The sequence below is a fragment of the Pinus tabuliformis genome, chromosome 2_2, assembly GCF_031772625.1.
Source record: "Pinus tabuliformis cultivar Carrire ecotype Pingquan chromosome 2_2, CPIR1, whole genome shotgun sequence".
NCBI classification, from domain to species: domain Eukaryota; kingdom Viridiplantae; phylum Streptophyta; class Pinopsida; order Pinales; family Pinaceae; genus Pinus; species Pinus tabuliformis.
In genome coordinates, this window is record NC_142300.1 from 1,103,142,690 (window position 1) to 1,103,168,931 (window position 26,242).

The following is a 26,242-nucleotide window of genomic DNA, read 5'->3' on the forward strand; positions in this document are numbered from 1 at the left end:
ACTTGAATTCTACTAACAAAACTCAAACAATCCTTGCTAAAATTTGAACAAAATCTACCAAAAAGATATCTTTGGGAAATTACCCTAATAATCTAAAATTAAAAAACATATGATAAAGTAAAAATTTACCATTTTATAAAATACCATTTAACTATTTTAAATGATATAATTTTATTTCCAAAAATAAATAATAATTATACTTACTTATAAATAGTCCTGAGACTATGGTCCAAACACTGTGTGGAAGTTTGGTCTTGACAAGTCCCGAGGTCCATTCGCGAACAAAACTATGGACCGACTCTTCGTTGATTTTTGCCAATCCCAAACAAAGCTATGTACGGACTCTTCCTTGATTCTTACCAATAACCAGAAAAGTATATTTATATAAGTAAGTTAAATTACAATTGATTTTTCCCATAATAAATATTTTTTTGTTGTTTTGTTTTAACCATTCTTAAAATATAATTTTATATTATATTATTTGAAATTTTTTGAGATTTAAAAATGGTCGGTAATTAAATTGTAATGATTAACCAGTGATAAAATGAATATCCGAACTTTCGAGAATGGTTAGTAGGGTTTTGTTGGCCAGTTCAAAAAAATTAAATAAAATTATAATTTAAATATTTTATGGTTTTGTTACTTTATTAAAAATAATGTAAAGAAATATTGATTATTTTAATTTGAAACATGGAAAATAGATTTTTTTTGAATTAAGAGGGTAATTTTATTCAAATTGTTTAATCGGACACCTGGTCAACTTGGTATGGTCCAACCACCTCTTATTAAGTAAAATAAAATAAAAAGGCATGCTTTAATGCACATTTTTTAATTTTAAAACTGATTATAGCCGGCGTAACGTCACTTTATTAGATTAAACTTCAATATATAATGCATATAGATCCGGGTTTTGCACGCGAATCATGTGATAAGGCCTTCCCGACCGATTGGTAGGTTGTTTGGCCATTGATTAAATCAAACAGCGAGCGGGCGCTTGCCCACTGAAAATGAGAAGAATTACAGGAGACTTACCACACCTTCTTCTTCTTCTCAGGGCAACGGCAATAATGGCCACCGCCGTGGTGGAGAGTATATAGAAGTTCTGGTTTTGGGGCAATGTAATGTGGTCTGCTTCAATGCCTGCTGCTGCTACTCAGAGTTGCAGTGATAGTATTGATGAAGAGAGCAGTGAGTTGAAAAAAGGAGTAGTGTATAAAGCGATTTTTTGGATATGGATGTGAAGTTGCCATGGATGATCATCATCCATAACATAGCAAAGATAACCAGGTCTTTTGATTTCTTGGCAACTTTTTTTTTTTTCCCTGCGAGGCCAACGCCAGTTTTGCATCTCCCCCAGGTCTGACAACGAACGAACAGGAGTCGCCGCCACTGTCAGGGCGACTTAGTTAAAAATTGAGTGATACCAACCCCCTGCGGCATAATCTTCAATTTGAAATCTGAGCGGTAAGCAAAGCACTGCATGAATTCCCATGCTAGGGAGGTTGGCTTCATGGTGTGTATTTTTCAGGGCTAGTGCTTTGCTTGGTGCTCAAATTTCAAATTTCAAATTAAGGACTATGTTGGAATATTACTCAATGTTTTAATTAAGTCGTCCTGTCAGAACAGCGGGGGCAGCGCCTGTTCGTTGTCAGACTTCGGGGAGATGCAAACTGATGTTGGCGTCTGAGGAAAAAAAGAGCTGCCCAGAAATCAAGAGATCCCGTAATCTTTGCCATGCTATAGATGATGGTCATCCATGGAACTGTCACATCCATCTCCAAAAAGTCGCGTTATAGACTACTCCGTTGAAAAACATGGTGGAGGAGGAGCAGGAACAACACCAGCTACTTCAACAAACTCGTGTGGGCTTGTTTGAAAGAAGGCACAGCAGGCCTTTGAGTGAGGATATGCGCTTGGATTTGGGTAAACTGTCCACGCGCAAAGAAGGTCCCAGTTCTTTGGATTTGGGTGCACAGGCAAACCTGCAACCATTGTTCATCAAGGTAACTGTTCTGTTTCTCTCTATATGTGTCCATTCACACAACAGTCATGTGTTATGCCTATATCCTTCCTGATATTGAATTGTTTGAGGTGGTGTAGCTGTATTCACACAACTGGTGTGTGTTATGCTCATAGCAGTTCTGAGATTAATTTTTTTGAGGTGTAGTAGTTGTTTTTATGATATGTTCAGATAACATTCAGTAGTTTTGCTCAAGTCTAGTCTCTCGTATGGATATCATGTCTCCCAATGTGTTTTTTAACTGTTGTTTTATCTTGTGTTGGCAAAGGTCATTCATATAAGGGAAATCCGTATTCTCACCTTTGCCTGGGAGGTCTGTAATTGCTACTTATCAATTTTCGATCTTCATATTGTGACTACTTATGACTTTACTCATAGCTACCCCAATGAACTAGTGTGCTCCAATTTATCCTTCCAAATCATCTAACCTGGAAAGATGGAACAAAGGCACTCCAGGGAGTGGGCTGTATATGGTAAAAGTCTATTAGTGCACTTTTGAAGGCCTCACTTGTATGACTGTCAATCCGTTGTGTTATGCCCATGTCAACCCTTGATCCTGAGATTGAATTGATTGAGATATTAGCACTGAGAGAAGCAAGGTGCTCTACAGCTTGGGTGGGACTGGAGGGATCCATCAATTGCTCATGTATTGAATACAGATGGTATTAGGTCATTGAATATGGACACTAGCACAGAGGCATTTAAACTTGGCTTTGAATTGCAAATTTACAAGCAGATTATCTGTTAGTTCTTTTTTGATGCCAAATAGTCAGAGCAGAAGGATAGGAGTCAGGACCAGCACACTTCTTTAGAATTATAAGTTGAACAGGGTTAGATCATAATTTAGGGCTATGTCCATTTCTTGAGTGCAAAGAAAATAAGCCTTACAAATCAGCCTACTGTTATCCTTGGAGGAGAGGGGAAATAAATTGTTTCGGTATTGGGTTCTACAACCAAGATGAATACACTTCAGGCCCGAGCATAAGTTAGGGTGATGTCCATTTATTGAGTGTAAAGAAAATAAGCCCTAGAAATCAGCCTACTGTTATCCTTGGAGGAAGGGGGACATAAATTGTTTCGGTATTGGGTTATAAAACCAAGATGAATATATTTTAGGCCCAAGATCTATGACGCTGCTTTTAAGTTTTGAATCTTGGTGTGCAGTTTTTGTTCACTTTGAGTTTTGCGTCAGATGCAGGGGAGGATACAGCAGAAATTGTCAAATTCATAGTAGCAGCCATTGAAACACTAGGCTCTTAAAAACGTGTGTAAAATGACAAATTTACGACGAGAAGGCAAGAGAGAAATAAAAGAAGGGACAGGAAAAGGAAACAATGGAGGGAAGAGAAGCTGTGGAGGTTAAAAGATACTCTGGGATGGTTTACGACAGGCGGGAGAAGGGTTGTAGTGTACTACAAGCAACCTCTTAACTACTGGAAACAGGATGGAGCCAACATGGCGGTTTTGTGACTGCTTTTTGAACTAAAATTTTCTTCAGAAATTTTTGAAGTCGCGATATGTACATTAGATTAAGTCTTCAAAATGTTATCTTGAGCCTTTGTAACCAAGTACTTGTCTCAACATATATATGTTTGCAAAATTTCAAGTGATGGTCCTATCTGCATATTTGAAATTTGGTTCGAAGATTAGATTTAAGCTGTACCCACTGAATAATTGGATGAGTTACACTTTTATGAACTGTCCCATAGTAAGGTTCCAACAGGTCGCGTTTTTACTGAACTCCTTGGCAAGAATCCTCTACATTACGAGGGAAGTATGGGAGACAGGATGAGTTGCAGTTCTTTTTTATGATCTGCACCCATGTAAGGTTCCGACAGGTTGTATTTTCAGTTATCTCCTTCGCAAGGTTGCTCGACACTGGGGAGGAAAGTATTGGAGTCTGGACCTAATGTCTGCAGTATCCAACAGAAGTGCCCTTTTTCTTGTTATATATATATATATATTTATTTATTTATTTATTTATTGTACACTAAGGTTAATGAAGTCAACTGTAGTATGTTAACAACAGTCAACAACAGTCTACCAAGGTTAATGACACTTGACCGTGGTCAACCATGGTATACTAATCCTCCCTATGCACTTCTGCGGTCAACTAGCAGCAACCACAGTTGACAACAACTAATAAGTGGTTGATATATGATCTTGGCCATTAGTTTTTAAAGGTGGAAAGTGTTGCCAATCTGCATGTATCAGTCACCTTTATTTAAGTGGTTATATATATATATAAACTTTGAATCATTTAGAGATTTGCACCCTCTTGATGCCTAATAGATACAAAGTTCAGCACCCTCTTGATGCCTAATAGATACAAAGTTCAGATAAATATATACTGGTTGCAAAAAACCCTCCATAACTTTAGCTTATTTCTTGAAAGTATCACTCTGGATATAGGGCTGCCATAGTAGAACTTGTTCAAAAATAGGATTATTGCCCTTACTACAGACCATAATCAAAACCATACTAACTGCAGATTTCTATACCAAATTGCTAACAACCAAATCAAAATTGTAACCCATACTGTAACGCCCTGCGTTCTTGGGCACGGGCGCGCGACACAACGGAGCTGCGGGAAATGCGGTTGAGTATATACGCGATGGATTGAAGCTTGCAAGCCGACTTGCAAGGAAGTATATTGGGCGCGTTGTAAAAGGTTTTGGGGGTCGGCCATGGGGCTGCGCACCCCATGTAAATCCAAGATGACATGCGTATAAGTAAAGGGAGCATGGAGGCTCATTAACATCAACGAACTCTCTCATCCTCTACGCATAAGAGGGGTAAAAATCTGCGCAAGAGAAAGGAGAGCTGCGCATATCTCATGCGCATGCTAGTTAAGGTGCAGTTTTGGTATTCTTGTGCCGGGTGAGGTGAAGGCTAGTGTGCCGGGTTCAGCGTGGATGCAGTTTTGTGTAGGACTTGACTAAGGGATCTTGGGTGGCTCGGGTGAGCACCTCCCTTCGTGCAAGGGTGCACAAGATGTTGTAAAAAAGGCAGGTGGCCTGTCTGTTGTAATATTTGTTTAAGTGTGAGACTTGGTTCGGCCAAGACACACTATTGTATTGTAAACTGATATTCTTAATAAAATTGTCGGGCAGACTCACATTACGGGGAGTTGCCCCTCCCCTTTATACTTGTTGCAATTGTTGTTCTCGGTTTAATTGCATGATGATAATGAATGAGTATGGGCTTCATTAAGTATAAAGGATAATGCTTTTACTTAGTTGCGAAACACAAACTAAGTATGTTAATGTTGGAGTAGGCGTAGTCCACGAATGTTAGTATTGTTAAAAAGAAAGCGTTCGGTGGTGCCGCACCTCGCTACAAGCGGTTGGAAGACTACCGCAGGTGTAGGGGCGTGACAGTTGGTATCAGAGCTCGGTCGGAGCTGGAGCAAAGGTTTGCTCGTGACAAAGGCGATATGGTGAAGCCTGATAGAGCTGGGTTGCTCATGACAGGTGAAATAGATGCGGATAAGGTTATGAAGAACAGTCTGGGTTACATAGACTTGATGGTTTATGGCAAAACCATTCAAGCTCTGGTAGACACGGGTGCTACACATAACTTTATGACAACACGGTTAGCAAAAGAGGCTGGGCCGACATCTACTATGGAGATCAAGGCAGTGGACTCTAGAGCTAAGGTGGCAGGTTTGGTACACGGTGTACCTGTGCAGATGAAAGATTGGAGAGGTCAGTTGGACTTCATAGTGATGGAGATGAATGGCTTCGATATGATACTTGGGCAAGATTTCTTGAAGGGCAACAAGACTATTATTGCCCCCTTCTGTGATGAAAAAGAGCTTCTTCAACTAGGCCAGGCAGTGGAGCAAGATGAGGCTCCATATTGTGCTAAAAAGGAAGAGGAAGCTGTGATAGTTGAAGATGTTCAAGTTGAACCAGGATCGTGTAGTTTGTCAACATGGTTGAATGAGGAGAAGCCTCATGATGATGAAGTAAGTATTGGTACTTGTGTTTCATTTGGGCATTTGGGAGATGGACCGTGTGCAGGGAAGGGCAAAGTCAGTTTGCCAAGGCAAGAAGACATCTTACCATGGATGACTATGATGGAACCTTGTATGGAGAAACAAGGATTGTCAACCGTTGCAGGGCTTGCTAGGGCTACTTGTGACCTTGTGATGGGAGGTGCAAGAGCCCAGGGCAAGGGAGGAACTTGATGATTGTTGTGGAGGATTGGGTCATGCTTTAGCCACACGAAGAATTGGCTAAGTGCCCGGCATGACTCATGGACAAATTGAGGAGGGCACACACTTGTGATGTTTTGGGTGGACCTCTCATGGTCGAGACCAAGAGCAAGTCTTGATGGACACTTTGGTGGAGGAGCTATGGTGAAGAGACTCATGACATGATGATGATGAGATGGTTGGGTGATCGAGTTCACTAAACCAAAGATTGAAGACTTGGATGAAGGTGACCAATTGTTGTGATGAGTCTACTTGGTTGGACTACATGGGCAACTTAGTCATGGACATCAGGTTGGAGGCATGAAGACATGAAGCATGGTAGACCTATGCAGGGACATTGTGTGGAAGCACTTGTAGAGGTGTCATTATGGACATCCAAGGAGGAGTGCCAAGGCAAGAATGTTGTGCAGATGGGCTTGCTGATGTGACATGGAGACTTACTACTTATGGACTAATGGTGGAGTTGTGCACTTTGGTACAACAAAGCCATGAACTTGGATGGACTTGTGAGCAGCTATGGAGCATTCCTACTACATGGGGAGCTGAGGCATCTTGTATGCTTGCTGAGGTGTTGGTTGGGGATGGCTTATGGAGCTCATGATGACATGAGATTGTTGTGACTTTTAGGGACTTCATGTACGGTGGACTTAGAAGATCTGATGCATTGAGGAACTGAGGTCAGGAGACTTTGATGCAGTATGGGATGCATACTTTCAAAGTACATGTATGGGCATGGCTTGGAAGAGTGACTTGATGTAGAGGATCGATATGAGGCACTTTGAGGTGATGGAGTTACAACGATGATGATGATGATGCTTTGGTGATACACTTGAGCATGGGTTGAGCCGAGACTCAACTACTTTCTACACATGGGAGCTGATTTGATCGAGGATCATGGGCAGCACATGGATAGATGAGACAAGTGCATACTTGTTTCTATGGAGACTTGAGGATGGCACATTGCAGATGATGAAGAGGCTTCATGGACCTGAATGGGGCACATCGAGAGTTGGTTTGAGGAGATGGTCTCTTCACATGGAGGAGACACACATATGGACAACATGTTGCAGATGAGATGGATGGAGTTTCCATGGACCTGAACATGGATTATGGAGATACATACTTTGGTATGGGGAGCTTGGTGGCAGTGGTCACTAGGCCGAGACATAGTGGAGAAAGAGTCTCTACATATGTTGCAAGGATGTTTGCCTTGTGTAGAAAGGTCGACATCCTGAATGACGACGATCTTGGTAGATGGCTACCGGGATGGTATGTTGTCGAGGACGACAACGATTTTCAGTGGGGGAGAATGTAACGCCCTGCGTTCTTGGGCACGGGCGCGCGACACAACGGAGCTGCGGGAAATGCGGTTGAGTATATACGCGATGGATTGAAGCTTGCAAGCTGAATTGCAAGGAAGTATATTGGGCGCGTTGTAAAAGGTTTTGGGGGTCGGCCATGGGGCTGCGCACCCCATGTAAATCCAAGATGACATGCGTATAAGTAAAGGGAGCATGGAGGCTCATTAACATCAACGAACTCTCTCATCCTCTACGCATAAGAGGGGTAAAAATCTGCGCAAGAGAAAGGAGAGCTGCGCATATCTCATGCGCATGCTAGTTAAGGTGCAGTTTTGGTATTCTTGTGCCGGGTGAGGTGAAGGCTAGTGTGCCGGGTTCAGCGTGGATGCAGTTTTGTGTAGGACTTGACTAAGGGATCTTGGGTGGCTCGGGTGAGCACCTCCCTTCGTGCAAGGGTGCACAAGATGTTGTAAAAAAGGCAGGTGGCCTGTCTGTTGTAATATTTGGTTAAGTGTGAGACTTGGTTCGGCCAAGACACACTATTGTATTGTAAACTGATATTCTTAATAAAATTGTCGGGCAGACTCACATTACGGGGAGTTGCCCCTCCCCTCTATACTTGTTGCAATTGTTGTTCTCAGTTTAATTGCATGATGATAATGAATGAGTATGGGCTTCATTAAGTATAAAGGATAATGCTTTTACTTAGTTGCGAAACACAAACTAAGTATGTTAATGTTGGAGTAGGCGTAGTCTACGAATGTTAGTATTGTTAAAAAGAAAGCGTTCGGTGGTGCCGCACCTCGCTACAAGCGGTTGGAAGACTACCGCAGGTGTAGGGGCATGACACATACCATCGAGGCCTGTGAATTTCGATTGGCTCTAGTCACTGACTAAAGACAGACTGAACATCAAGATAATTATAGCAGATTGTAATAATTGAAGAGACTGATAGGCAGGAACTCGCGGTGCTGACCCACTTGACTGGTTGCTTTGAGCTGCAGGAATTTCTTCCTCGATGTACACCAGCTTGTCATAATATTCCCTCAGAAGGTTGTGTAGTTCTCCGACATGGCAAGGCCCTTGGCCCTGAGCACTTCGTGTGTTTTAACTTTTGTGGTCTGTTCTTCTCTGTCCCGTGACCAGGTCTCCAATGGTATCTAGTAGCCTGACTCTTTACCTTTTGCTTGCAGCCTCTGCCTCTTCCAGTTTCTCAATCTTGTGAGGAATTGCTTTGAATTCCCCTTTCAAGTAGTTCTATACATGCTCCAGCAGATGGTATCTCCCTGTCTTCCTTTCTACTGGTTCCTGCCATTGCTTCATGTACCTCTTAAGGTCACTGCTAAAACAGAAACATTTTTCCTGGTCCTAGAGCTACCAGGTTCTGGGGCAAAGACCCCTATTCCCTCTATCACCGCTCAGGTCATTTCTACTGTACCCCTGTACCAATCATCTCCTATTTGTGATTTACCCTCCAGTAACACCGAGCTCTCAGCTCTCCATAGAGAGTAAAAGTGTCCTTTTGAATGCTGTACCCCATTTTTTCTTAAAAGTTACCTTATTACTTTCTTTTGCACTTTTCATTGTTTTGATGCTTGCTAGATCATGAAATGCCTAGTGCACAGACATAACTAGGTTTGTTTGTCCTACAAGAAAACTTTTTCCTCTGGCTCATGTATAAAAGAACCAGAGACTAACTCTGAGAATTGAGTCAACAAAAGACATATTAGTTGATACAATCTCTAATTTGTTTGATCGTCATCTATATAGAAACGATTCAATAGCCAATCCACATTAAGGATGCCACAGACCACGCTGCGAGCATTCTTCTTAAAAAACCAAAATTTAGTGCATGATTAATAGCATAAATGTCTCTTTCTAAACATGACTAGATGACGAGACAATTATAAATTATAAAATTACTAAACAGTTGCATTCCTTATAATTTCAATTATTTTTCGTAGATGTAACAATTTGTAATCCTGTTTATTAACCAATATAAACCTCTGTAGCTTTGGTCTTTTAATTCTCCATCCGATTTTGCAGCATAGCAGTTCAACTTACAAATTTAACATTTTCATTTAGGACACTTGACAACAGCTATGAAACATAGTTGGATATTTTACCTAAAAGATCAGCTATCATTATAGGGTCAGAACATATGCTCTAGGTGATTTTAGGTTGAGGACCGCTGCTTTCAGTGCCTTGTTTGTGCTTGGAAGGAATTGTGACAAGCATCCAATACCGTTTATTTTTCACTGTCCAATACTTGCACTTCCCCTGTATGTTACCTCCTCGATCATGCCTTTAAACTTCCTATGTTCGGAATTTTCTAATGGGTCTGCATATGATCACTTATAAAAGTTTATAATTCTGTTTTTGTAACGCTCGGGGAAACAAATCAATTTTTGGGTTAGCATATTTTAAGCTGGAGGATGAAACTCATGATCAGCTCTCCCAGTTGTGGGTCAGATTTTAGTTTATACAAATGCATATACAATGATACATCCTATTCGAATTGTACAGGTTCTTAGGAATCACGTCTTCTTGTGTGTGCGCTCTGATAATCTAACAGATTTATGATATTTCGTTTCGCAATTTCGAAACGCCCTTAATTTCTGAAGGCCCATGTTTTGCAATTTGTAGTGTTTGGAAAAATGGGGCGAAAAGGAGGCTAATCTATTTTTGGGTTAGTGTATTTTGGGCTGGAGGATGAAACTCTAGTCAGCTGTTTCATTTTTGGAACAAATTTTGCTTTATAAACATGTATACAATTGTACAAGTTCTTTGGGATCTCCTGTTCTTATGTGTATGCTCAGATAAACTCAACATCTTTATGTTATTGAATTGACGCTTTTGTAATCCATATCAACTTTACGATAGATTTTTCGGTGTAAATCACATGGTATTTCATTTGTCGACGCGTTTCGAACCAACCAGTGTGGTTCATCGTCAGGACAAGTTGAGGAGCAGATCAAGCTATGCATGTTAAATAGACAGAGCAGACCTCCAACAGCTATAATTCAAGATCAGGCAATGGCTATAACGGCTAAATTTCACTGGGGAGTAGTAAGATTTTTTACTTTTATATTTTATATATTTATTTATTTAATACCTTTTATAACTAACTAATAACTTAATAATCATTACTTCATATATATATATATATATGTTTATAATTAAAATTCATATGCCCCTTTGACTTTTTATGATAATATAACTTCTGATTTGATAAATTAAATTAACTTATTTTACTCCCCTAGTGACTTTTATATTTTATATATTTATTTATTTAATACCTTTTATAACTAACTAATAACTTACTAATCATAACTTCATATATATGTTTATAATTAAAATTCATATGCCCCTTTGACTTTTTATGATAATATAACTTCCGATTTGATAAATTAAATTAACTTATTTTATTCCCCTGGTCCTAGTCCATCTAACTACTCCCCAGTCAAATTTAGCCGTTATAGCCGTTGCCTGATCTTGAATTATAGCCGTTGGAGGTCTGCTCTGTCTATTTAACATGCATAGCTTGATCTGCTCCTCAACTTGTCTTGACGATGAACCACACTGGTTGGTTCAAAACGCGACAAATGAAATATCATGTGATTTACGCCGAAAAATCTATCGTAGAATCTTTATGTTATTTATTTTCTCAGTTTTGGAGGAACACCCTTGTTTCGGTAATTTTTCACCATGTTTTATTTCGAAGGCCTGTGTTTTGGAGCGTTGCACAATTACATAGACATTGAAGTATTAGTTATAAAAAGAGTTTTTCCCACATGCTTTTGATATGAACATTTATTTGTTTACTGAATTATATCTTTAGTAACTTCGATTGGTTGAAACTTCTGTAAACTAGTTCAGTGGATCTAATTTGGTTTTCATTTTGGCGTTCAGGAAACCAAACATGTGAGTATACCTAAAGCACATAAAGCATTAAAGCTGGATACAATTTCATCTGGCAAGGAGTTTGGAGGGCCTGCACCACCAAAGCTGGATGCCATTTCTTCTGGCAAGGAGTTTCAAGTGCCTGCACAGACGAAAATGTTGGTTGAAGTTCAACAAACAGCACCGCTACATAGGGAAAGGAAACGAAGCACAAAAAGTTTGTCAGATCTGGAATTCGATGAACTTAAAGGATTTTCAGAACTTGGTTTTACATTTAGCAAGGATGATTTTGTCAGGCCAGGGTAACTCCAGACTTGGCAGAAAAGACTGATTGATTATTTCATTAGGTAACTATTGTTTATATACATGAATGTGACTGATCAGTTCATCTTCTTGATGACTGTTCACATTCCAGTTTACCCAACCGCTGAGGATTAGGTGTCAACATTCCCCCCCTTAATCTGAAGGGATGTTGGTGAGTCCAAGCATCGTTCTGAATCTTTCAAGCTTTTCTCTTCCAAGCGCTTTGGTGAAGATGTCTGCAATTTGTTCATTTGTGGAACAATGACGGAGATGGATTGTTTTGGCCTCAACATGATGTCGGATCAGATGATATTTAGTATTGATGTGCTTAGTACGATCATGGAACTTTGGGTTCTTGGCCAACTTTATTGCAGAGGTGTTATCAATCATGAGTGGAGTTGATTGTACTTGTTTTACCTGCAAATCTTCAAGAATTTTCCTGAGCCACACAATTTCTTTCGTTGCTTCAGCTGCTGCCACGTATTCTGCTTCTGTTGTGGAATCTGCTGGAACTGATTGTTTGCGTGATCTCCAGGAGACAGCTCCTGATCCAAGACTCATAGCATATCCTGAAGTAGATACCCCAGTTTCTTTGTCTCCATCGAAGTCTGAATCAGAGTATCCAATCAAGCTGAAGTCGTCCACCTGTGTATACTTGATTCCAAGGTCTTGAGTTCCCTTCAAGTACCTTAGAACTCTTTTTGCAGCAGACCAATGTCCCTCACAAGGCTTTTGCATAAACCTGGAGAGGATTCCAACAACAAATGAAATGTTTGGTCTGGTAGTAGTGAGGTAGATGAGACTTCCTACAAGCTGTCTATACTTTGTTGCATCCTCAAATTCCTTTCCTTCAATAGATGTGAGCTTCAAGTTTTGTTCCATTGGAGTAGAAAGAGGATTGCACTCTGTCATGCCAAATCTGTTTAACAAATCTCCAATGTATTTCTTTTGAGAAAGAAATATGGATTTTGGATGTTGGGTTACTTCAATGCCAAGATAGTAATGAACATAGCCCAAATCAGTGATTTCAAAACTTTTTCCTAATTCTTTCTTTATGGATGCAATATAGCTTTCATTGTTCCCTGTCATTAAAAGATCATCTACATATACCACAAGATATACAACTGTTTTGCCAACTTTCTTGACAAATAAAGTTGCATCATCAAGATCAAAATGATTGAAGTTGAGTTTCAGAAGATGCTCAGTTAGTTTTTCATACCAGGCTCGTGGTGCTTGTTTGAGGCCATACAAGGACTTCACAAGTTTGCATACTTTATGTTCATGTCCTTTCACAGCAAATCCTTCAGGCTGGGACATAAAAACATTCTCTTTTAGATCTCCATTCAAGAATGCAGTTTTTACATCCATTTGATGGACTTTCCAACCGTTTTGAGCAGCTAGTGCAAAGAGTGTCCGGATGGTGGCCCATTTTGCTGTGGGGGCAAAAGTTTCCTCATAATCGACCCCTTCTTTCTGTGTAAAACCTTTTGCCACAAGCCTAGCTTTGTGCTTGTCAAGTGAGCCATCAGCTTTGTACTTGTTCTTGTAGACCCACTTGCAGCCAATTGGTTTAGTTCCACATGGAGGATCAACCAGCTTCCAAGTGCCATTCTTTATGAGAGCATCATACTCCTTTTGCATCGCTTCTTTCCATTCATCATGAGAAGCAACTTCTTTGAAGGAAGTTGGTTCAAAATCTGTAGACAAGTTCAATTCACAATCATAAGTAACATCCATATCAACAGGTGAATTAGAGTCATCTACATCACCTCCATTTTGTCGGTTTGAATTTCTGGTTCCTGTTTTTCCAATTTCATCAGGATGAACACTTTCAAGTGTCTTTGTCAGCCACTTTGGGGGACCTTTTTGAGATGGTCCTGGCTGCTCTGTTGATTGAGTTGGGACTGAATCAAGATTGAGTCTCCCAATTCTATCAATTACATCACTTAAAGGATCATCCGATGTTGAAGTTTCATGCAAGGGAGATTGTTCTTCAGAAGAAGATTCCACATGTTGATCTAGTATAGGAATCCCCCCTTCAAGATGTGGAATCTGATTATCAAACTCTTGAAATGATTTCGTTTTTGTGAATCTATCCAAGCGATCAAGTTGCCGCTCAACAACACTGTCAGATTTGGATGATTCAAGAAAAATGACATCTCTAGATACAACAAACTTTTTATTTACTTCATCATAGAGACGGTATGCTTTAGAGGTATTTGAATACCCCAGGAAGATACACTTACGACTTCTAGCACCAAGTTTGTTTCTATGTACCTTTGGTATTAAAGCATAACAGGTGGAACCAAAGATCCTGAGATGTTTTACCGAAGGAACATGTCCATACCACAATTCATAAGGAGTCTTGTTTCTTATAGCACTAGATGGACATCTATTCTTTATATATGCAGCACATAGAACAACATCAGCCCAAAACATTATCTTTACATTTTTGAAGAAAAGCATGGATCGTACCATATTCAAGATTGTTCTATTCATTCTTTCTACTACACCATTCTGTTGGGGATTATAAGGTACAGTTGTTTGATGTTTGATCCCATGTTGGCGAAGATAGTTTCCAAATTCATTTGATGTATATTCTTTTCCATTATCAGTGCGAATAGACCCAATATGAGATTGTGCATCATTTTCAATCCACTTATGAAAATTCTTGAATGTTTGAAAAACATCAGATTTGTTCTTCAATAAATAAACCCAACACATTCTGGTGTAATCATCAATAAATGTCATGATATATTTATTTCCATTTGCAGAAGGAACAGGCATTGGACCACATAAATCTGAATGAATGAGTTCAAGCTTCCTATGTGCTCTTGAATGTGAATCATGAAAAGACTGTTTGCTATGCTTTCCTAGAATGCAAGCATCACATTGCTTATGTTTTCTAGGAATTGTAGGCAAACCAGCAACACCATTTTTCTTTAATAAGCGGAGACTGTCATAGTTTAAATGTCCAAATCTAGCATGCCATAATAAACTTGATGGAAGTGTACCTTCTTCATGATGAGAAATACATGAGAAATGTTGTGCATGAGCAGAGGTTCCTTGCAGTTTAAGAAGTCTTTCTTCTTCTATTCCCCTCATGACAAGTGAGTGATCAGATGATTTTCTTACCTCAAGCTTGCCATCAAACATATGAATGGAGTGACCTTGCTGGTGGATGTGGACCAAGGATAGCAAGTTTCTCTTGAGCTGTGGGAGATATAGAACATGATCCAGAAGAAAGTCTGGAAGACCAGGCAGTTTAAGCCTGATTGTGCCAAGCCCTGATGGCTTGATTTTTGACTGATCTGCAAAGTATACTGCTCCATCAACATTGTCAGTGAAATCTTCAAAAAAATCTTTCCTATGAGTCATATGACAGGTTGCTCCTGAATCAAGCAACCAATCATTTTTCGAAGAAGCAAGTGAAGCATTAAACAAATCTTCATTTACTCCAATGTTACATTGTGCCTCAATATAGTGAGCAGATTTAGGTGCTTTACCTTTGTCTGTGTCATCAGTTTTACCTTTCTGCTGGTTTCTTCTCTGCTCAATTTTGTCCCATGGTAGCTTGCATGTAGAAGCATCATGTGATCCATTTCGTTTGCAGCGAATGCAATGCAGATCTGCCTTTTCTCCTTGAGAATGTCTGCCCCCCTGCCTCTGAAGTATCTTCCTCTTCCTCTTCGTCCACCTCTTCCTCTTGTAGAATCTTGAGCAAGATGCTTTTCTTTATGAGCAAGGCAAACAGTCTCTTCAGAAGATTCAGGGACTGTCTTCTTTCCAAAGGCTTTCTCTCTTTCAACAAACTTTTTCACAAGAGAGTCAAATGTTATATCTTTAAGATTTCCATTTGCTTGTAATGACTCAAGATAATTGGAGTAGGTAGGATAGAGTGCCTTGAGAAAAGCAATAAGAGGGATATCCAGCTCAACCTTAGTGGATTTAATATCATGCATTATAGACTTTACTTCAAATGCAAGAGCAAGAGGATCATTATTTTTCAGTTCAAGAGTGAAGAGTTTAATCATGAGCTGAACAACTTCAAGTGCAGAATGTGAGTCATAGAGTTCTTTCAGCTTTTGTAAAGCTTCAAAGGCAGTGGAATAAGATGAAATATGACGACTTACTTCTTCATTTACAGATGCTGCGATTAATGCATAGGCTTTGCTGTTCTTATTTTCCCAAATGGCGAGTTCTTTGTCTGATGTAGGCTGCACAGGGTCTTTGTCTTCTTCTCCGACACACTCCTTTCCACAACTCATTGTAGATGAGGGTGTGTTTTACCATCCGGGACCATTCAGGATAGTTCTCCTTGCCAGTGAGAACTATTCCTACCATAGAGATGATTGAATGCATTCTGTAAAAAATACTTCTGCTAAAAAAAAACTTTTGCTGATAAAAAGAACTTCTGCTGATAAAAACTTTCTGCTGATATACAGTGAAATTGTACTCAAAAGGGCAACAGATTTCAAATTCTTTATGCACTAAGTTTTCTTCAAATGTCTCCAAAATTTTATAAAATATCCTCCACAAAATATTCAAACAGCGTCCAAAACTTATTGAAACAGCGTCCAAAACGCATTCAAAACTTATTCAAACAGCTTACAGCGCATTCAAAACTTATTCAAACAGCTGGTCAATATATATATGCTGGTCAATCATCAACAAGGCATATACATGCGGTTTAATACCAAACTTTATGGAAACATATACCACTCGGACGATGCCAATAGTTCTCTGACAGGAGCTTTCAGGCCTTCGAATAGTTGTAACCTTCGATGGATTGAATCGCTATGTGCCTTCCAAGAGTTTGGCATTGAGCACAGGTCGGAGGATCGGGTCAGGGCACTCCAGCAGAAGCTGAAACACCTCGTTGACGCCGAGGAGGCAGCAAAAATTCAAGAAGCCGAAGCTGCTGCCTTCAAGGAGAAGACAGATATCGAAGCAACTGGCAAATGATTTCTGCTGGATTGACCTACTGACTGGACCACTGGTTCTTTGAGTGCTTCATTGCCGTCATAATAAGGCATTTATGGTCATAGTCTCCGCGTCCATATTAACATGAAGCATTGGCAAAGCAAGTCTCAATTCCCATGTTAAAATTGGCAAGTTTTGATTTCATCATAATGTTCTCATGGTTCGGGAAACAACGCTTGAAGCAACCATGGCGGCGGCCATTGGCACGCGTAAATAAATTCCCCACCTCGAGCTTCTGTGAAATTTCACTTGACTAGCCTTCTAAAGCATATCAATATCTTAAATGTCAAGAAGTAGAAGGCAAATCATACACAGTCACCCTTGATTGGACTCTGTGCTATTCAAAACCCACGAGTGTGAAGACCAGAGCCGAGGCGCAGAGCGGACTTCAATAGATCGAGGTAAACGTAAAAATATGAATTGCTGTATAACAAGGCTTTTAGCCTTTTTGATACAAATAACCCAGCAGTCCCAGACCACCATAAAGCATATAACTCTTATGGAGATACGGTTCCCAATCAAGCTTGTAATGAAGAACAATGTACATCAATTAAGATTTGCAATGCAAAAACAAAGATTTGTTAAAAATCGAAAACCAGGAATATACCTGGTAGAAAGCGTCTTGCGAAAAGATTTGAATCTGATACGCCGTTTCCTTTGAAATCTCCTCAACGGAAGGATTTCAGAGCCGGTGCATCAGGTGTTGACAGAGGCAATCAATGCGCAGAGAATCAATGACTTTTAACGGATGCGCAGAGAATCAATGACACGCAGGACAGACGCAGTGCTCAGGTATTCATGGGCAGAGAATCAATGAGAGGAGTTACAAGGAATCTGGGACCTGCGCTCTGATACCATGTCAGGCCAGGGTAACTCCAGACTTGGCAGAAAAGACTGATTGATTATTTCATTAGGTAACTATTGTTTATATACATGAATGTGACTGATCAATTCATCTTCTTGATGACTGTTCACATTCCAGTTTACCCAACCGCTGAGGATTAGGTGTCAACAGATTTAACTCCTCGAGTTGTCAATATTCTTCCTGGATTGCAAAGATTAGGTAAACAGGAGGAGACAACTTGGGAACCTACTGTAAGCAGGCCTTATCTTTCAGAGGCCTGGTCGGTATGTAGACAAGATGCACCACTGGTATGTAGACAAGATGCACCACTGCTGAAATGGCACATGCCTCCTCCACATGAGGAAGGAGTGGACATGAAGGAACATCTGAAGTTTTGGGCACATGCTTTAGCTTCTACTGTGAAAATGGAATGCTAGCATAAGAGATTCTTCACATATTTCAAGATAAATCGTGTTTCTGTAGGATTGGGATGCAAATCATCTTCATTAGGATGATGTTTGGTGTGGTTGCAACTATTGGTTGTACTCACTAAGCTGAAGAACTTTGATTTATTAGAAGGTTGCCTTGTATATGGTTTGGATGCAAAACATATGAATTCCAGTTGGAATTTGGTGTGTTGCAATTATGGCTGTATTCAGTCAGTCCTTAAAGTTTGATTTGTATGAGGGTCATCAGGCAAGGGCATTGGATGTCTTGACGTCTATGCAATATTTTGTAACATGTAACGGTGCTGTCATTGATAATTTTGCGTCCTAGATCAAAGTCACATGACCTGGATTAAGGCAACACTTGGCATATACTACTAAATTGGTGAGCCTAGTGGACTAGCCAATGTTTTGGTGATTCTTGTAACAATACATTAGATCAGGATTATGATTGCTGAAGTAGTTAGGTCAGGGATTATGAATGATCAAAGTTTTGGCGATTCTGGTAACAATACATTAGATCAGGATTACGATTGCTCAAGTAGTTGGGTCAGGGATTATGGTTGATCAAAGTTTTAGCGATTCTTGTAACAATAAATTAGATCAGGATTATGATTGCTCTAGTAGTTAGGTCAGGGATTATGATGGATCAAAGTTTTGGCGATTCTTGTAACAATACATTAGATCAGGATTATGATTGCTCAAGCAGTTAGGTCAGGAATTATGATTGCTCAATTATGATTGCTCAATTAGTGCTTCATTCCGAGGATAAAAATATTTCAATAGGACGAAAACTTTCCATCTGGTGGCATGGTTACACATTTTGGTATTCTGTGCTTTAGAGCATATATGATTTGGTTGCTGAAGCATTTTCATTCTTTTACATGACTTAATACAGAAGTTCTTTGATCATTGCTTACAATAATTTTACCCCAATATTTCACGCGATATGATTGATTTTACTCCAAATTCCAATCTTCCATGCAATATCATTGATTTCAGTTCCAACGGAATACTTTCCAAGAAATCGTTGAAATGCAACGATCTGATTCTAAAACTTAGCTTTAGGCTTATTTAAGAATCTCAATAAATGGTTTTAAGAAAACATTAATGCTTTCTGTAATAAGATTATCCGTTTAGATTTTGCAGAAATTGTAGTTAAGGGTCAGATATTTTTCAAGACCTAATTGATATGACCTGAACATGTAACTTACCTGAATTGAATTTCTATAGGGAGTATACCATGACTACTCCCACTCCCAGTCACCTAAAATAAACCCAATTAACATATTATATATATATATATATTTATTTATTTATTTATTTTTTTGAAATTTTCATTATTGTTAAGATATTTATATTTATATTGTAAATATCATATATTGAATGGAACAACCTGTGAGAAATTGACCGAAGCTCATGAGAGGTTAGACACCTATTGAGATAGTTTAATTCCCAAAAAACACCCATTGAGATAGTTTAATTCCCTAAACAATCAATAGTTAGCAACTAGTTAGCATGGCTATTAAAATGAAATGAAATTTTGTCACTTGTAATGAAAGGAAGGCTTATGAAACTTAGGAGTTAAGTTGGGTACATATAACAAACTGCGTGCTTAGTACATCTTCTGAAAAGTAACAACTGTACAGGGTAAATTAAAGGGAAAGTGGAATTATAACCAGTGACGGAAACACTGTACAGTGTAACAGACTATTTCAGAAAAAATAGAAACTCATTTCCTTTGATTCAAATATCCACTGGGTTTATCGAATGAAATTCAAACAAATCAGTCTTTCTATAAATTCTCTTATAATATGATCAATTTACGTTGTTCGATGTAACATGTCTGAAACTTTGCTAGAGATGTAACATGTCTTAATCACTCAGAAACTATTTAACGCATTGTGGCATGTGAATTTTTTTTACATATTCAGCATGATACAAATTTTAGAATATAGATTTTAGTGATTAAATATTTTATTTTATGTTTAATAATATTATATGATGGGTTTGAAGTATCAGGAGTGAAACCTTGTTTCTTACGGACCCACCAGTAGTATTTGGCAGGAGTGAAACCTTGTTCCTTACGGACCCACCAGTAGTATTTGGCAGGAGTGAAACCTTGCTCCTTACGGATCCACTAGTAGGTTATTTCAGGGCGTGGTTTTCCTTGAATAATGGTGATGAGTCAGCCTGTATTTGCACTAGTAAGTTATTTCAGGGCGTGATTTTCCTTGAATAATAGTGGTGAGTCACACTGCATTTGCTATTAATAATTCAAGATGACTATCCTTACTATTAGTTTGACAACTAAATTATGATAAATTTTCTCACTTATAATATAATAAATAAATATATTATTTAAATTTTTATTTAGAAAAATTAAAATCGATTAAATTATTTAAATACCAGCCTGGGTAAAATGGTTTACATCAATTAAAAGTTTTAAAAACCGTAAGATAAAATAATCCTTCCTATAGTATGGAGTTGTTATTATTATTAGCAATTGTAAGTAAAGATTTTTTTTAGAAATATTTTGTCAATATCCAGATTCATATACATCTTTGAACTGTCAATAAAGATTTTAGAATGCTTCTTCACTTCCTGAATCATTAAAAGTTATTGGCGCTTGGTTATTGTTTATTTTTTTTAGACTTCTTTACTTCTTGAATCATTAAAAGTTATTGGTGCTTGAGGCGCTTGGTTATTGTTTATTTTTTTTTAGACTTCTTTACTTCTTGAATCATTAAAAGTTATTGGTGCTTGATTATGGTTTATATTTTTTTTTTCTTCATTTTATTTTAGCGATATTTTTCATTCATACACTCTTATCAACCTTTTCAGGATAAAATGTGAACAGAATTGAAAAGAAAGAGTTGTAGCTCTCAGGTGTGGCCTGCACCTGGAGACTACACTCACAAAACTTGAGAGATCACTCTTGTCCACTCTATATCAATCAATGAAAGATTACATCAATAAATACAATACTAGGAAATAGGAAGTTGCACCCAAACCCCATAACTATAGGAACTAATCCTAAACTAGGGAGAAAGTTACAACAACGTAACCATTTTCTCCATTAATAACAAAATAATACTAATTATTTTTAACTCCCCCCCTTAATGGAGAAAGGGTTCTCCTTGACTCCTAGCATATTTCTAAACAATTCAAATTTCACTCGAGCAAGAGGCTTTGTAAAAATATCAGCCACATTGTCACAAGTTTTACAATATTCGACAGCAATTTCTTTTGACTGTATTTTTTCTCTAACAAAGTGAAACTGGGTGTCTATGTGTTTGGTGTTTTTATGAAACACTGGATTGTATGCTAATTTGATAGTGCTCTGGTTGTCGCTTTTGATAGAAGTGGGTTGCTTCTGTTCTTTTCCTGCATCGTTAAGAAGTCTCCTCAACCAGATTGCTTCACATGTTGCTGCACACAATGCTTGATATTCAGCTTCACATGACGACAAAGCTACAATACTTTGTTTCTTGCTGCTCCATGCAATTACCCCGGAACCTATGTTGAATGCATAACCTGTGATGGACCTCCGATCATCCAGGTTACCTGCCCAGTCTGAGTCTGAGAAACCTGCTAGAGTAACATCAGATACATCAGTGTATAAAATACCAAAATTAACAGTACCACAAAGATACCTCAACACGCTTTTTGCTGCTATCCAGTGACTTTCAAGCGGTTTTGACATAAATTGGCTCAACACACTAACAGAGTATGCCAAGTCAGGTCTGGTTGTTGTAAGATATATCAGGCTGCCAACCAGCTGTCTGTACATTGTGGCATCTACCTCCTTAGTGCCATCGTCACTGCTCAATTTCAGATTTTGCTGCAAAGGTGTCGCTGCGGTTCTACACTGATCCATGCCAAACTTTTCCAACAGATTTCTAACATACTTCCCTTGGGTAAGAAAAGTTTGCCCAGTATCTCTAAATACTTCTAATCCCAGACAATAGTGAAGGCTTCCGAGATCCTTCATTTCAAAAACTTGTGCCATCAGCCTTTTGATTCCTTTGATTAAGTCAGCTGCATTTCCCGTTATAATCATGTCGTCCACATACAAAGAAATCAAAACAATCTGCCCCTGATCATTGTACTTGGTATACAAATTTGGGTCATTTAAACTTCTATGGAAACCATACTTTATAAAGAAAGAATCAACCTTTTCATACCAAGATCTGGGAGCTTGCTTTAAACCATATAAAGCCTTTTTCAATCTGCAAACAAGATGTTCCTGCCCCTGCGTTACATATCCTTCTGGCTGTACTAAGTAAATTTCTTCTTTTAAATCACCATTTAAAAATGCAGATTTAACATCAAGCTGGTGTAATTCCCAATTATATTTAGTAGCTAAAGCAATAAGCATTCTGATTGTATTTAGCTTTGCTACAGGTGCAAAAGTATCATCAAAATCTATACCTTCCTTCTGTGAATATCCTTTTGCAACCAACCTAGCTTTTAACTTATCTATACTTCCGTCTGCATTAATTTTGGGTTTAAACAGCCACTTGCATCCTATGGGTGTTTTGTTTTTAGGCAGTTCAACTAAATCCCAAGTATCATTTCTAAGAATTGATTCCATTTCTTCATTCATTGCAGCTCTCCATTCCTTAAATTGACTAGCTTCTTTGTAATTAGAGGGTTCTACAATGTTCAAAACTTTTGACATCAAAGCATAGTTTCTCAACTTCAATGGTAATTGAGTCTTCCTACCTGACCTCCTTGGTAGGGGACTTACCTCAAATTTGTTTTCCTCTGCAATAACTGGGCCTGCTCTTTCACCTTCTTGCTGTTCTTCTTCATTTTCTTCTTTCTGCTCCTGTTCTTGCTCCCTTTCATCCTCGCTGCTTTCCTCCAACAGCAATGGAATGTGCCAATCATCTCCAATATCAGCTTTCTTTTCCTGCACCTGTTCATGAAAGACTACATCTCTACTTGCAAATGTCTTACGCGACTCAGGATTGAACAATTTGTATGCTTTAAACTCTGTGCCATAACCAACAAAGATGCATTTGACTGCCTTAGGGTCTAGTTTCTTTCTATCAGCTTTGGGTACATGTGCAAATGCCTTTGACCCAAAGACTCTTAAGTGATTTACTGCTGGTTTAAATCCATGTAAGGCTTCAAAAGGGGTTTTGAAGCCAAGAAACCTAGTAGGACTTCTATTTTTCAAATATACAGCAGTATTTATCGCTTCTGCCCAAAAGGTATTAGATAGACCCTTACCTTGCAGCATGCTCCTTGCACATTCCACCAAGGTTCTGTTTTTACGCTCTGCAACTCCATTCTGCTGTGGTGTATGTGGCACTGTATACTGCTGAACAATCCCGTGAGATTTGCAGTATTTCATGAATTCTTTTGATTTGTATTCTCCTCCTTGATCAGATCGGAGAATTTTAATACTTTTTCCAAACTGTATTTCCACCAGGGTTTTGAAATCTATAAAACATTGGAAAGTCTGACTTTTCTTATTTAAAAAATAAACCCATGAATACCTAGTGCAGTCATCAGTAAACAACAAAAAATAGTATGTTCCCCCTAGCGATCTTGTCTGCATGGGACCACATACATCAGTATGCACTAGTTCTAAGGTTTCTGTTTGCCTCCTCCTATCATGCACAAGAAACTGTTCTCTGTGCATCTTTCCTAAGGCACAACCATCACAGTTTAACTGAATGTTACGAAAGATGGGTAGACCTTCGACCATACCTTTCTTTTGTAACATCATGAGATCCTGCAGATTCAGATGACCAAACCTCTGATGCCAGAGTTGTTCAGCTGTCGACTCTCCTGCAACCATGGCTTGCTTTGCTATACTTTTTGCATCCAACCTGTATAGGCTTCCAACTCGCATGCCTGTTGCAACAATTTCATTCCTGCAATCCTTTATCACACAGTGAGTCTTGAAGAATTCGACATGCATATCTTGATCAGCCATCATGGATACAGATATCAGGTTTTTCTTTATTCCAGGTACATATAAAACATTTGAAAGGTGACTAATTTTTCCATTTGGTAACTTAACTGAGATCACCCCATGACCTTTAATCTGGTATCCATTATCATCTCCTAGATATATTTTTGATCCATTTATAATTTCTTCAAGACTGTCAAAAAATTATTTATTACCTGTCATGTGAGAGGATGCTCCGGAATCGACATACCAGATGTCATCTTCATTTGATGCAGAAAGGGCACAGTCGACTGTGAACAGTCGAAATTCATGATTGAAGTCTTCTTCTTCAACAAAATATCCTCTGTGTTTTGGATTTACCTGTCTCCTCCTTGCCTCATCAGCCTGCTTCTTGTAATAACAATCTCTCTCTATATGACCCTTCTTTCCACAATAAAAGCATTTCTTTTCAGAATAATTTGCAAGCATACCTTTATGAGAATGCAGATTCTTCTGTGATGTTCCTCCTTTCTGGACTGAATGCTGCTGTGACTGCTTCCCTTTAGATAATTGTCGTTTCACCACCAGCGCAAGATCGTCACTTTGGGCGTTCAGATTCAGGTTCTGCCGTCGCTCTTCCTCTTGTTGCAAGATTGCAGTGAGATCATCAAACGAGGGTGTTTTCTCCCTTGCCGAAATTCCAGTGATGAAAGTTTGGAAATCATCACGCATCCCATTCATTGTGATTGCAACAAGGTCTTCATCAGCCACCGCCACTCCAATGGCCACCAATCCTTCTTTGACATCCTTAATTCGCGCGACAAATGCAGTAGCAGACTCCCTTTCGTCCATCCTCATTGAAAATAGCTTGCTTTTCAGAGCCAAAACTCTGTTTGTATTCTGGGTCTCATACAGATTCTTGATTTTCGTCCAAATCTCTGCGGACGTTTTACAGTCTCTGATGTGTGCAATGACATTGTCTTTCACAGACATTTTCAACAGGACTTTGGCCTTGTTTTCTCGTTTTTCCCAGTCTTCCTTCTGTGTGGTTGCAGTCGGCTTCTGCTCATCGCCTGTCACTATAGACCAAGCATTCGCACCTTCGAGCAGAGTCTGGATCTTAAACTTTCAGTTCGTGAAGTTAGACCCGTTGAGTTTACCAGACTCGTTAAGATAAGATTCCATCGTATTACTCATTGTGAATCTACTTAACAACAACAAAAACAATACCTATCAGATCGATCTGTCACCTCTGCCACCGATCTGCAGTGTCTGGCACTCCCGCTCCAATGAGCAAATTCGGCGTTTCTAACACAGTCGAATCAATGATCCGATCACAATTGATCCGATTCACCTCTCCCGGATTGATCTGCCACTTCGCCGATCCTGCTCTCCTTGCAGATCGCCAAACGAAGTCGAGGTTTCCCGCAGATCTCCTCTGGTGCTTTCCCGATCTGTCTCTGCCGGATGGATCTGCAACTCCGCTGATCTGCACCACTTACAAACCGCCAAACGAAGTTCCCTCTATTCGCAGATCCCTTGGCGCTACCCCGAGCGAAAAATCCGCGCCAATCAGAAATCGGTATGAGTTAACGCTAATTGGCGCGATTTTCCTGGAAAAATTCCGCGCTAATCGGGCTTTTGGCGCGTTGGCGCGATTTTCTCCTTAAAAACCGCGCTAATCGGGCTTCTGGCGCGACTGTCAGCGCAAAATCCGCGCTAATCCGCCTTTCCTCTCAGAAAAAAAAAATTCCTAGTCCGAGCCAGGTGTTCTGCAGTCCTCCTGCTCAATCGAGCACAGAGCTCTCGTGTACACACAGCGACAAAGGCACTTCAAGCCACACAGGCTATTCCAGCCACATAGGCAATTCCGCCACAGGCAATTCCGCCACACAGGCAAGCTAGCTACTACAGGCACTTCAGCACACAGGCAAGCTAGCTACTACAGGCACTTCAGCCTCACAGGTGACAAAAGATCAGGCTCACTCAATCTGAGCTCTGATACCAAGATAAAATGTGAACAGAATTGAAAAGAAAGAGTTGTAGCTCTCAGGTGTGGCCTGCACCTGGAGACTACACTCACAAAACTTGAGAGATCACTCTCGTCCACTCTATATCAATCAATGAAAGATTACATCAATAAATACAATACTAGGAAATAGGAAGTTGCACCCAAACCCCATAACTATAGGAACTAATCCTAAACTAGGGAGAAAGTTACAACAACGTAACCATTTTCTCCATTAATAACAAAATAATACTAATTATTTTTAATTGTAAAATGGTTTACATCAAATTAAAAGTTTTAAAAACCG

At 39.2% G+C, this 26,242-nt stretch overlaps 1 protein-coding gene across 1 annotated transcript; it reads left to right on the forward strand.

Annotated features, from left to right (window-relative positions):
- Positions 1–944: 944 nt before the first annotated feature.
- LOC149197235 (uncharacterized) lies at positions 945–11,756 on the forward strand. Its single transcript, XM_089405785.1, has 2 exons — positions 945–2,003; positions 11,453–11,756. Exons 1-2 carry the CDS (start codon positions 1,815–1,817, stop codon positions 11,747–11,749), a joined length of 486 nt encoding a protein of 161 aa, XP_089261911.1. The 5' UTR covers positions 945–1,814; the 3' UTR covers positions 11,750–11,756.
- Positions 11,757–26,242: the final 14,486 nt, after the last annotated feature.

Bases quoted from the DNA above. Each gene is read 5' to 3' on its own strand.
- LOC149197235 (XM_089405785.1), top strand. From the start codon at position 1,815: ATGGTGGAGGAGGAGCAGGAACAACACCAGCTACTTCAACAAACTCGT. The intron at 2,004-11,452 runs GTAACTGTTCTG...TTTGGCGTTCAG, and splicing joins TGCAACCATTGTTCATCAAG to GAAACCAAACATGTGAGTAT.